Source organism: Petromyzon marinus, chromosome 7 (assembly GCF_048934315.1).
Source record: "Petromyzon marinus isolate PM22_M1 ecotype Great Lakes invasive population chromosome 7, UKy_Petmar_22M1.pri1.0, whole genome shotgun sequence".
NCBI classification, from domain to species: domain Eukaryota; kingdom Metazoa; phylum Chordata; class Hyperoartia; order Petromyzontiformes; family Petromyzontidae; genus Petromyzon; species Petromyzon marinus.
This window is the reverse complement of record NC_133673.1, coordinates 4,408,696-4,422,884: the sequence shown is the minus strand read 5'-3', so window position 1 is coordinate 4,422,884 and position 14,189 is coordinate 4,408,696. Positions and strand designations below refer to the sequence as shown.

General features: G+C 42.4%; 1 protein-coding gene across 6 annotated transcripts in view; it reads right to left on the bottom strand.

Moving 5' to 3' along the window:
• Positions 1-277: 277 nt before the first annotated feature.
• LOC116939861 (uncharacterized) overlaps positions 278-14,189 on the bottom strand; it is a 53,019-nt gene continuing 39,107 nt past the window's right edge. For 5 of the 6 annotated variants that reach the window (XM_032948786.2, XM_032948788.2, XM_032948790.2 and 2 more), the window contains 7 exons: positions 12,006-12,099; positions 10,639-10,787; positions 9,982-10,050; positions 7,619-7,711; positions 6,741-6,769; positions 5,081-5,477; positions 278-3,264 (listed from right to left, as the gene is read on the bottom strand). In XM_032948786.2, the coding sequence (XP_032804677.2) occupies positions 2,885-3,264; positions 5,081-5,477; positions 6,741-6,769; positions 7,619-7,711; positions 9,982-10,050; positions 10,639-10,787; positions 12,006-12,099 (1,211 nt within the window). In that variant the 3' untranslated portion in view covers positions 278-2,884. The remainder of the gene's footprint in view (positions 3,265-5,080; positions 5,478-6,740; positions 6,770-7,618; positions 7,712-9,981; positions 10,051-10,638; positions 10,788-12,005; positions 12,100-14,189) is intronic. The other variant, XM_032948787.2, reaches the window with a different exon arrangement.

The window sequence follows — 14,189 nt, the reverse complement described above, 5'->3', positions numbered from 1 at the left end:
TTGCCATAAATGCAAACCAATATAAAACGCTTGTATAACCTCATTACAAATCTGAAACAATTGTTTGTATATTTCTTAAATGATAAAATGTATATATTCCTCACCAGAAAAAAAATGTTTTACGAACTACACTTTGAAAAAACTTTACAATAATTTCCATAGCATATAAACATAGCAGTTATACCACAATTAAATTCTGGCAGTTGGTCAATTGCATTTTTAAATGCTTGCAATCAGTGGTAGTGTAAATGTTTTGCACACTTCACAATTCTCATGCTTCTCGGTCTCAATTCAATTCAACGATTCTTTTTTTTTTACCATTTGTGGTGAATGTAGCACCTCCAGTGGCTGTAAAAATGACATAAAACCAATTGAATAAAAAAGGTAAAGACGCAGCCCTGCAATTGCTTGCTCACACCACTGCGGACAGAAGAGCCCTCCACCAGAAGGCGCTCTCGAGAGCTGCGCTCATGGATATGTTGGTCTGTTGGTCTACTCTTCCACCCTGCCAGACGTTTTCGAGGTGGGAATGCCCACACTTTACTCCACTGCACACGACCTAGACGGTCGACTAACTTACAACTTGTGTGAATCTAAATCCATCGTATGAACTACGCAATATAAGAAGCATTCGTTACGTACAAAAGTATATTCTGCACTACGTCTTTCACGAAAAGTTCACAAGTGCGGAGGGTGAACCCTACCTCACAAATCAGGGACATACATGGAGGCCATGCCACATGTCTCATGGAATATTTGCTGTGGATGTGTCCACAGATTTGGCAGTGAGATCTCCTCACCATCCATTGATCGCTAGGGCAACCCTTGTGTGAAAAAATATTGACTCTGTTACAGACAAGGAGACACTGTAGCCGAGGGGGTAGGATGTAAAGTGGCCTAGCTTAACATCTGCAGAGTACAACTTTCAATCCGCTGGCTCATGTTATAATGTGCTTTTTTATGACTCAGACACAATTTAATTTGTAATCAATTACAATTAATTATTGTTCAATGTGTTGTTGTTTCACAGCTCAAATTAAGTCGAATGTCTTGCCCAAACCATGTACCGATTTGATATATTTTACATGTCGAGCAAAATTCCCTCTTGTCCCACCTCCTTGGCTATGACATTGCAGGTGTGATCAACACTGTCCAACAGCTGGCCTTGGTATCCCACGGCTCTGAGCAAGTGTGTTGAAGGCAAGCGTTGATAGATCATATATTCCCAAAGCTGCTGGACTGGTATATAGAGGTGATGCAGGCGGAGCGTGATTTTGAAACCGGTATATAGAGCTGGCCTTCGGCTGTGATCCTCCTGTAAGCAAGGTGGGGTTTTTGTATCCAGCTACTGCAGTTTAGTGCCATCCCTCATTTAGTAATTTGGTGATGTTGCGCTGACAGTTGTGCACAAACACAGATAAAAAAAACTCAACACATTCTTCAGTAACACTGCCTTAGAAGGAACACTATATGGCGTGACGTTTCGGGCAATGTCCCTACTTTATGGCACATAGTTCAGAGATGGCGTGAATGATAGGAGTTGGGGATGGCAGTTTACATCATAGGAGCTGATTAAAATATTTTTTTTCATCTGGGAAAAAAAACTTCAGAAGCCATTTTTTATATTTTCAGGAAACATTAAAAACATTTTTAATCTGGCCCCGTGGTATAAAGTGCAGTCTCCCAATTGTCATCCATCATACCTCTCTGGCCTCTCAATTTATGTGCTACAAAGAAGGGCCATTGTGCAAAACGCCACCGATTAAATAGTTTTATTTTAAGACCACACGAAGTTATATATATTCTTAGTTCTTTCGGTAAAGTCACGTTGCAGGGAAACAACAAAATAAGAATATGAATTACTGCAGTCACGAAAGCTTTAAATCAAAAATACCACACGAAGTTATTGACAAACTTGTTGAGATTTCGTAATTTTAATACAGGTGTTGATCTAATATCCCAATGCAAGACACTCCTGAAAAAATAATGTTGACACTCAGTGAAACTCTCGGATAAAATGCCCAAGTGTAATTATTACCAGCAAGATAATACAAACAAAATTAATAAACGTTAAGTTGACTCAAAGCAAGTGGTTTAAAATTATGAGTATAAAATACATTTCTTATCAATTAAACTGGAATTATAAAAATTCTAAATAATTTCACTTAAAATAACCAAAATAAAGATTATTTACACTTTTGAGAAGTACATTTTTTGAATGTATAATCCTAAAACTTACATGTAACTAAATATGAAAATGTAATGGTAAAATTGACGGTTATTAAAATGTAGTCATTTAAATTTATCCTAATTTTTTTAATAAAAACCCAAAATTGTGGCTAAAACATCCATACATTTTAAACATGACATTTTGAATCACAATCCAAGTCGTGACAAAACAGCTACTGTATATCCAAGTGCTAACACCGAAGTGCGGGCAACTTATATTTTAATATATCATGATTCAGCTTTTACAGTGACCTATAGGTCCACCCTTTGTATGTAACTCATGCTCAAGCATATCGTTCAGATGGAGGGTTTCTTCCATTTATATTTCATGATAATCAGGATTGTAGAATATTTTTCCCAGAAATCCTCACCGAGTCTTCACTCTCTTCATCAGGAGTCGCATATTACAACATTCGACTAATCATTTCTTCCTGAGAATTTGAATATCAGTAGAAACTAGATTACATGAATGAGACCCAAAAGTATGTGGGTTAACATCCAAAACCTGGTAGCCCATTTTCTGCACTGCCATCACCCGGCCACTTCTCTTCCCAGCTGGTCGGGGGTCTCACAGCACATGATGAGATCCATGCGACGATTCCACCTCCTGGATTGCAGGTAGCCGCCACAACGCTTGGCTTCGTCGCATCTACGGCTACACGACGCACGTCGCCCACTCGTGTTCGCAGGGCGACTCGGACTCCACGGGGTGATTCCGCACCAGCCCAGCTCCCGCTCTCAAGAGATCGCCCTCCTGGGCACCGCCTGCCGGAGCCAAATTATTCTCGCACAGTAGCAGAGGGCCGCTCTGAGTCACCGGGGAAGTGGGCGATGGTGGCGGTGGCCGGTACTCTGAGGCTGTGACCAACTTGCCGGAGACATGCGGACTCTGCTCTGGCAGTGGTGTGGTCATGACGGCTTCGGTCCCGTCGCCAGGGCTCTCGTGGGGCCTCAGCGCCAGGCTGCTCTCCACCAGGTTGCGCTCCACGAAGACCGGTCCGTTGATGGTCACCGTGATGAGCGGCCCATTCGGTGCTGAACAGGTGGAGGGGAGGGATGTGGGAGACGGAGTAGAAGGTGAGGCAGCATTGTTTATACTGAATATGCCAAACTCCATCATCATGCACCACTACAGTCTGCCATTCTGTTTGCCGATCTTTTTTGAAGTGCAAATCAATTAATTATATGATATAGCTTATAAAAGATGCTATTTAAACCTGCATTGCAATGTTGCATGACTTGGTATTGGAAAATAATACATTGCAAGTGAATTATATGCACAAAGAGATTAGTAGTATTTAATTACGTGCTTTTATGCTAAAGTAAATTAAATGCTGTATTCACAGAATGTATCGTATTAGGACAATACTGGTCCCCACCATATGAATGTGGAATTTCCATCACTGGCTCAAATTTTTGAATGGAGGTGAACACTACCCTTCTTTCAAATACTATATATAAATGTACTGTGATAAATGTAACTTTAAAAAATTGTGCTCATCACACAGAAAAGTCCGAATGTCTCTCTATTTAAACGAGCAAGGGCGATGGTCGAGGTTAATTTGGTTGAATTACCATTGGTACCTTGTACACAGCGCTGCCCGTTCTATGGATACCAAATTGAATTAAAAACCGCAATGACAAAGTGTGAACAATGAAGGTCACACACGTGGCTCAGTGTTTCCATCCATGAACCCATGTCATGTTGCCACGGTCAATTATTGCATTAAAAAGTATGCATGTAACATTATCGAATAAAATAACATTTAAAATTGTGATAAATTGGTGAAGAACATTTTTATAATTACAACATACACATTAAACATACCAACATTGAAATCACGAATTTCTATTCTCGTGTCCCAAAGTAATTTACGTAATTTTACAGGATCTTTGTCTTCTGTTACATTATGATGTTTGCATAAACATGGCATAATTAGTCCCAATCTTGGTCCAATGACATGCATCATTTTCATATTTTTTTGTGTAATTGGAGGCAAAGCAGTAATTATAAAATAGAGGTTTTAACAAGTATTGCAAACATAGATTTGGCAACAGCCAGGAGATTATACTATCAAAATAATGTAATTGCAAGTGGAAATGTAAAATAAAATATATGCAAGACAAGACATTGGATACCTTAAATAAGCATGAATTCCATGTCAATGTCAATAACGCAAATAATTTAAAAAGTGACGCAGGGTGTCTGTATCAGGTTAAAAAAAAGATTGTATATCGATGATAAATCTTAGTTCGGTGTCAACTCAGCCCATCATTCTTCCAGGGTCATTAAATTAGTACCAGTTTATTGAAAATCAATGGCAGTTATCCTATGTGTAGTGATGTATATTGAGTTACTACGGCGTCTAGCGCCAGCCACTGGAAGAAGAGTGGTACTGCCCAAGTTAGCGTCTCTGGCACCAGAGTGTGTATGGCATAGAAGCAGGCCCTGGGGGGCATGCTTCTGGTGACGGCCAGAGAGAGGGCACTTCAGGACATGACAGTCTGGGTGAACCCGAGAGGGCACGTGACCAGGAGAGGGTAGCAAGGGGGACCAAGGGGTGGCGAGAGGGACACGTGACATAAGACCCAGAACCTTCTAGTAGGATATAGAAGGGGGCGTGGCCTAGTGCGGATCCAGGCCACGCTCAGGGGCATAAAAGGGAAGTCCCGAGCGCCGATCCGGGCTGTCTTCTGGAATCAACTCGCCCTGCTACATCTCCTCGATCTTCGCTCTTCAGTCGTCACGTTCAGCATCGTGGGTCAGGCAGTACAACTATGCCATCACGCAAGTTTGTTGTTCTTCCCCCGCACCTCCGATTCAACAGACACACTCACACGATGTGCTCACCTGCAAAGACATCGTTCTCAATGCTGCTTTGTTTCATTGGGGGAAAGTTATTCTCCTTTTGGTCGAGCGGCGACGACGACGACGCCGTCCGACCGCTGCCACCCGACAGGTTGTTGTAGCAGCTGCTGTGCGTGTCCTCGTCCACTAATCCACCATTCATAATGCCGCTGCCCAGGCCACTGTCTCTCCGATCCTTCTCGTATGTGGACATTACCCGGGGCTCCTCCGCCGCCACCGGCGGCAGGGGGGGGAGAGGGGGGCGGCCGTCGTCGCTTCTGAGCGCCACGTTACGCTCGATGCGCGGGGGCTCCTCCCCCGGCCATCGGGCCACCACCGCGTACCCCTCGTCGCCCACGTTCCGAAAGTGTTGCTGCTCCATGGGAATCCTGGGCCTCTGCTGAAAGAGGATTGAGATGTCTGTGACGAGGCGTCCGGCACGATGACTGGCTGTTTTGATTCACCGTCACAGAATAAGCGGTCGTAGGGGGGCTTCGACTAAGGCATGACAGGCGATCGTTCCCGTCACTTGTATCCTCTTTTGGGTTCTTTCCCGACACCTCCCCTACCTTTCCCACTTTAACCACCAATCATTGGGTCCTTCCTGTTGAAATAAATTCAATCTAATTATAAAAAGCTAAAAGTTACACGAACTGCCCTCAACCAACACACTCTCCCTCTTTGAGTTTTGGCGGTCTTTGCCCTCAAAATACTCTCGGCCAATTACCATTGAACACCCCTGTGCTTCCACTAATCAGTCGAAAGCTCCACAGCCGGCCAATTGGTATGGGCAGTGTGAGGCTCGCTTTGACAGGGTCTCAGCATGAGATGAATGGCGGCTTTCCTATCCATTTTGCATTTCAAACAATGGAGCCATCAAGCTGCTGTTTGGACATGGAGTAATTTAGTAAATAACAAGATACGCCTGTCAGCGATCCTATAAATGTATGTGAGATTCTGCTGTCAACAAGTCATCATGGCCATCATGACTTTCTTTTCCATCTACCGTAAACATGACTATTTTGTCATCGATACCATGTCTGCCTCCTTTGTCTTAAAACATGTAAAAAACTACAACACTTTTTGATTGTCAAAATCAAAATGTCTCCCTGCTCAAATGAGGAATGGGGATGTGCCCTGTTATAACTCAGTCCGGAGCCAGTTGTGAATGTTCTTTACAGGACAACCACTGATGGCTTCACCCAAAGTCACACTCATGTCATCAATCTCAGAGGTATGACAGATCAGTCAACCGATTGCCAGGATTTTATTTTACACATGCAACTGTAATGTTGTGTGGTTAGGGCATAAATGTATATTATTGCCATTGGTTGCAATAATTCGCAGGTGATTGCCATCATATTTACTCAGCTCGTCCGTATTGCTGAATTACTTGTGCACTTTTTAGAAGTGCCATTAAATATTACACAGGCGTTGCTTGCATTTCTTTGTGCATTGGGAAATAAACATACTATTAAATACATGCACCAAATGTACACTATCAATAATAATATTTAATATATTACTGTCACAAAAGTAAAATGTTCCTTTCCAGCAGTTAATCAGATGTTGTGCAAAGAAATGTACACGTTTGATGCTTATAATACTGCGTGAAAAAAATTGCAGTTACACGTCTGTTTGTACTCTTTGCAACTTTACGTACCATTTCCATGGCGATGTATATTCCATTTTCTAAAAGTGAAAAAAACCCATGTTAACAAATGGTTAGCATTTCATTAGTTCATGCATGAATTTAGCGATCTGAACACAAATTGCCTAGCGTTAGAATATGCACCCTTTTGAAAGCTTTCCAAACTAAGGCTGTACATCTGAATTATATTAGCTCTGGGTGTCTGTCCGTCTGGTCTGTTCGTCTGTCTGCAGCATGGGGGTCACGGTAACGTTCCATTCAAGGATTTACCCAATAGAAAGCCAGCCATAAGGATCAAAGGGTTGCCTACATCCAGTGACATCTAAAAAATGTAAAAAGGAATTTGTAAATGTGTGCAATTTTTGCCCTGAATGCTGCCCTTCGACGTCTATGCTGCATATTTGAACACGTTACATAATCCATGGGTGGCCATGTATTAGGATAACTTTTCAATATCTTACTGGCACAAGCCTGGCTGCCGCCACAGGCTTTGATTACCTGAGGCAGCACCTCCAGGCCAAGGCAAATGCATTCTGTCCTTGGTGTTCACACTGATTACAATAGAAATTTCAAAACAAAAATACTCGCACCATCGTTTCAACTCCTGCAGTGATAGATCAAACCAATAACGTCGAGGTTGCAATTCCATGGTGCGAACCAATCCACCTGGGCTGCAGCATCCTCTTCGTGCAACTTTTCAAGTACGAATGTCATATATAGTACACAAGTGTGTGTATATATATACAGCCGCTCATGTCAATAACTTGCTATCCAAGTGTTGTACTCTCTCGTCAGACGATTTTTAATCAAATTCAAACAGAAGGGTAGGGTAGGGACAGGGTGTTGGCGGTTGTGAAATGAGTTCAAGTGTGCACACATGGGTAGCTCACTTTCATTATCCATTCGTTTCTTGAAGAACTTGTAGATCAGTATGCCGACGACAATGATCACAAAAACACCTCCTCCAATTGCGATTGTTTCGGCTGAGAAGAGAACAAGTGTGGATGGAGTAGCAGCCCATTGAGACGCCGGCATTACACGGTGTTTCCGACGTGCGAACACCCGAGTGAAATCTAGTCGTTAGCGTACACGTCAAACAAGACGCAAGAGACAGATGGTTTAATTCATAGCAGTGGCAGCAACTAACCCCAGGCATATATGCCAAAGCCTCCGCATCAAGCATACACCCACACACATCACTCTGGCTGCACGGCTTAGCTGGCTTTACTACATGGCCCTGGTCACACGAGCACAAATCATAAAATAATAAAAGAGTTGCCTCGCACAAGTGCAGCACTTTGTCTCAAATTCACTAAATCGAGATTAAGGCCGAAATCGACATCCAATGGCTCCTTGCTCATATGAGCGCGTGGTAGTGCTCATCTCCATTGGGTGCCATGGTGGCGAGATGGTACCTGCCTTGCCTGCTATGTAAGGAGGTCGTGGGTTCGATCCCGACCCCGATGTCTAGATATTTGGAGTTTGCATGTTCTCCCCCATGGTCACGTGGATTTTTCTCCAGGTCCTCCAATTTTTACCTCCTCATTTTGAAACGCGCGTTTAGAGTATATGGCTGCACCACTTCGCTGAGCTATAATTTGTGGCCAGGTCACTTCTGAAAAATAACTATATAGCTCAGTGGGCCTTACCATTTTAAAATTAAACATAGTTTATAGTTGTATTTTATATCCCTGAGCCTGTGCTGGAAATTCCACACTCACTTGGCAGAGACAGTCTTGCAGGAGTGCACCATAAAAGAGTACTCATTGTATTGACCCCAGCTGAGTTTTCCCCCTGACTCGTTAAAACTCATAACCTTTCAGATGTTAATCTGCAATAGAAACACCTGGCCAGATATTATATATGGTTGAACACATCTGAAATCAAGTTACGTAAGTTAAAGACTCACACTTTACACTTCATTGTTGTACCCTTAACATGAATTGACCCTTCATACTGTATGAATTGTAGATGCAGATGGAATTTGAAATATTAGTCTGCCGGATAATTGTGACCCAATACAGTATACCATTCTCATAAATGTTTGCTTGCTCCTCCTGTATTTATATGAGATACATAGCGACACAATGTAAACAGCAAAGGTATTTTGACTTGAAATATCTTACATAATAAAACCCAATTAAAATGTAGATACTACTGCATTACCGATATCATTTACTTATATTTCTTCACTGTCGCATCACTGTCACTTGAGTGCACAACATTGGCTATCTCCACTGTGTGCCATTGCTTGTGTCTTGGTTAAAAAAAAAAAAACACTGTATTGCTATTCCAAAGCCAATCGGTTAGTTGGTGGTGTACATTTTGATTGCACGGGAGGTTAAACGACCTCTTTGTAGCCAACGATCAGCCCGAATTCACAGCACGTGCACTGCTATCACATTGAATCTGCACTGAACTGGAGAGCGGCGAGCCCAAGCGCTGCAACTTTTCTTGGACCGTGGTGCAACTTTGCCAGACCGTGGTGCACGCAGACCCACTCGTGGCAAAATTGATGAGAAACAGCTGCTATGAAGCCGAGCGTAAAATAAGATGTTTTTCATCATGAGTTGTTCACTTCAATGGACTGTGCACGTAGCATTCAGGACACTCGTTCCCCCTGTCACACTACAGGCATTGACAAATTGGCGCCAATAAGTGGCGCCATAACATAAGGGAGAAGCCCTGCATAGTGTCAGAGGACGTGAGGCAAAATTGTATTTAAATACTGTACATTATATATGAAAAGTACGTGAAGCATATATTTGCAAAAAAACATAGTCTTCAAATTACATTAAGCGAATCGTCTTCATTGTCCAACTGGTCTCTCGTTCGGGAGGAGTAAAACTATTGCAGATAAAATTGCAAGATATTTGAAATCTACATCATAGCTACTTCCGTGCCTAGTTACATGCTAATTTCTCACTTTAACATCACTAGACCCAGCCACTCCTTTATAACCCTTAGGCCACAACCATTTCAAACCTTTAAACAGTCTGCATCAGCAGCAGGCCACGCCTTCCCACCTGATGATGGACGCTTGTGTTGCGCCCGAAACGTCGTGTGATTTATTTTAATTTCATACCGACGCGACCTTACCGCCAGCATCCAAAGAGTACGAAGAAGGCTTGTAAAAAGAATCCAACAAACGGACGCACAAAAACGGAATACGCGTCAAAAATAACAACGGAGCACAGAGGGGTGGCTGCGGGTGCACAGAGTGTGAACTACGGGGGCCACCGGCACTCATTACCTGCCACACTTGGAGGTTTCGCTGGCACCGCTCCACCGGTGGTGGGAACGAAAGCCGTACCCGGTGCGGCTGAGCAGAGAGGGGCACAGGCGGCGGTCAGTTGTTGACGGTGCAGAGTGTGAAGGGGCACAAAATGCAACTCGCGGGGCCCACAACAAGTTTGAAACAAAGGTAAGGGTGCGGCGCCGCAATTGCTCGCTCACATCACTGCTGGCAGAAGATCGAAAACTAATTTTTTGAAAACTGAATTATTTCGAATCGCTTTTTGTGTTTAGTTTGTTGTCCTTCCCCCGCACCTCCGATTAGCACACTTGGCCACATACGGTGCGAAAGAAGTTCAACATACATACAAAATACAAAAGGGCCTCCACAAGAGACAGTTGTAGACAGTCCTTCTCAAACATATTTTTCTTCCACCCCAGAAAAGAAGGCAAACACACGACACGCTTTACACCACCACATGCTGTGACCTGCAGATTGACTAACTGGCATTAACCATTTATTATAAGGCTGGGTGGACAGAGGCAGGGGGGGTTTAAAAAACGCGCACCGTTGTTTCAACTGCATGAATACATAGGATGAATGGTCGAATTTCCAGATTCCTAGTCCAGTGTGCTAACCGTTACACTGCGACAGCATCGCAAACCACACTCGTACCTGGCGCATTTGAAGGCTGCCCTGGCACTGCTCCACCACTGATGGTCGGAATTAAATCTGTCCTCCCGGTGGTTGAAAAGAAATCGGCACAGGTGACATCAGTGGTTGTGGTTCCTTGGATAAGAAGATCCCTTCCTAGGCTGGAGCAGCTGGGGAACATGAATGCAATGATCAGCACAGAGAGTAACGCACATCGTTTTCCCAGCGGGGAGCATACACACTTTCAAAGTTCCTGTGAGAACTCCTTGTTTTTTCTTCTTCTGAAGTCCTGTTGCTCACATTGACTAGCTCATTAAGTACAGTAATTTACAATGAAAATATGCTCGTTTAGGTCGCCTTTATTTTCTTTATGTCATGTGTGTTTTGGTTATACCCTTCTGTCTCCCTCCTTGTCAACCCTTCCGGCTTACTTAAAAAAAAAAGTAACCCTTTCCTCTTTGAGTGGGACCCCATATGGTTTGGGGCAGCGAGCCCGTTCCCCATCTTTTTATCCCATGATTTTTATAACCGGTTTGGCTAATGTTGACAGTGTGTACGTGCGTCACAACGTGTTGTAACGGGCCCGCAATATGCCTCAATAAATAAAAAAACATTAAAAAGTACGGTAATTTCCAAACCTGTTGCAAGTAAGTAAAATCAGAGTGTGTTTCTCCTCGTTCAAATACACGTGGGAAGGCCAAGCCCTAACACAGTTTTGGAAATTCCACATTCTCATGGTGGGCGTGGGGGGGGGTTTTAGTTTTTCCATTGGACCTAGCAAGTACGCTTGTGATGAAGACCCATTGTGCACACTTTGTGAATGATAAATTCAAATTTTTTTAATACTTTTATATCGTAGCATTACTGCAAGGTGGCCAGATAAAACTGTCCTAGCACAATATAAATCATTCTACAGAATTTGATACTCACTTAAGAAGTATAACAGTTCTTATTAGATAATACAATCAAAATGTTTTCTACATCTGATTATTTATTAAAGTAGTTATTAACTTATTTCCCCGTTTTACACTCGAGCCATACCTCAGCAATATAAGGTCATGTGTCGTTAAATTTGCTTTGTGTCTTATTCATTGTATTTTTTTTTTAAATAACCCATTATGATAATTGATTTGATGGGCATTGTCGCCAATCTGCATAGGTGCTCGCTAATGACAGGCGTCCCCACAGTCTGTCTCGGCTATATGGGGATCGTTGTCTTTGTTGATGCAGGTTGTGTTACTGGTGTTTGTGATGCTGGTGGTACAGACGCTGATGCTGATATGGCTGGGAGCTGAACTCATGATTGGGAGCCTGCTGCCTATGAAATAAGAAAAAACCCATACACCATGTTATGGTATGACTTGTTCTTTGAAAGGTGATAGGCTTACTTTGTGTGAGGGATGCATGTCTCCACTGAGGACGTGGTGTTGGAAAAGGTCCCAGATGGACAGGGCCTGCACTGTGCATCTGAAGACTCTGTTCCTGTAGAAAGACATCAGATGGTAGTAAATTACTTCCGTATAAAAGTGTCAGTCAAGAAATATGTATTTTACAAATTCATTATTTATGTAACATTCCATTGTGGATCAAACACATACTCGTGAAAACTGTTTCATATGATTGTATTTATTAGGTTAAATAAAAATATATAAAAGCTGCATATTTCTCAGTCCGAGAGAAAATGAAAACAACGATATTTCTGCCATTTTTTTCTCACTATTTCGGTCACAGTAACACAAGCCTGTAAGCCAGAGATCTAGACACAGGGCCGCAATATAAAGCGGTTTACTTAATTGGGTAACACCACACAGCTACATCAGCCGCTACTAGCAGGCTATTTCTTTCTGTAGCACAGGACCTTTGTGATAGCCTTGGAATAAGAGAGGCAGGAATACCAAATGAACTAAATTATGATTATTATTTCATCAAGCATTCTGAAATTCCCAATAAGCTCAACTGTGCAGTGACCATGTCAGGAAGTAGGTTCATAACCTGCCTCTGCAGACCTGTATGTATGCATGTTGAACCTATTTCGCACAATATGTAGCCATCCGTGCTAATCGGCAGTGCGGAGAAGGACATCATTGTCACATTACATAAGTAGCTCTCAAACATTATTCGGATAATTGCAAAACACTCACTAAAAAGGATATGGCCAAGTATCTCAAAGCAGGACACTCCTGAAACTAAATAAATCGTAACATCCTTGGGCGATAGTATATCTACACACACGAAACAACAGAATTAAAGGACTAACGAAGTTATGTACAACTCGTGGACTTGTGCACGCCACACCTATGCAGACGTGCCTTCCGATAACACAAAAAACTGTCTCTTTACATTTCATTAATTTTTATTCATTTACTACTTATCTTTATTATGCTGTTCGTTGTGCACGGTTGCACTTTATTTTCACGCGGTTGTAATTTACTTTGCTCAGGCGGTGTTAGCCGCTTAGGGCGTGACGCGTTTCTTTTATAATTCTTGTTGCTCTCTGCCCCCCTGCACCGTTCCCGTTCTGCTGTAATGTGCACTGATGCCTACTCTTTAGAGGGCGATATTGGCACATAAATCTGAAAATTGATCGATTGAAGTCAAGTAAATACATTTTTTTTGCTTACACACCAGCGCCTTTCTGGCACAAAGTGCTATCGTCGTATTAATACTCAAATATAAAAATAGAACATTCTATACAATGACAAACATCTATACTATAGTCGTTTAAATTAACAAAAAAGGTAATCACAAGTTGTGGCTGTTGTTGTATGCAAGTGCTAAGAGATGTGTTGTTGTTGCTGTTGAGTTGTGACGTGAATGTCGTGATGATGGAGTCGAGCGTGCGGATTGCTTCGAGGAGGTTGTTCCAGAGGTGTGGTGCTGCAAATGAGAAAAATCTGTCCAACCACGTGGTTTGTGTGTTTGTGTTTTGGTGGTTGGAAGGGTGTTGGGAATGAGGGACGACGCGTTTGGTTGTTTTGCCTGACCTGTATAAGGTGTCTGATGTAAGGTGGAGCTTGGTTGTGTATTTCTTTGTATGTTAATGGGATTATTTTGAAGCGTATTCTGTATATGATTTAGAGCCAGTTTAAGTTTTTTTTAGAGTTTTGTGTGATGTGGGATGATTTCTGGAGGTTGAAAACTGTAGCTGTGTTTGAGGTACGCTGAAAAGTAGGGAGTTGCAGTAATCTAGCCGTGAGGTTATGAATGCACGTTCAAGGAATTACCTCTCCTTCATGTAGATGTTTGGGGCGATCTGTTTGACATTGTGCAGATGGTCGTGTGCAGTTTTGTGATTTACAGTTACGGCTGTATTCTTGAGACAACGATTTATTTATAACTGCATTGGTCAAAAGAATAGTGGTCAGCAGTTAACCACCACTGAGCCAGTGGCAATTACATAACGCTTGACAGTTTAGTTATCACAACAGTCTTGTAACTGAAAGGCATCAGCAAAGAAAATGAAATCTAACATTTGCTGTAGAGAGGACAATGAACACTGTGATGTTTCACAAGAATCTGACTGCTTTGTGCCAATGTCAGAACTGCATTTTAAAATACCCCCCCCAACACAC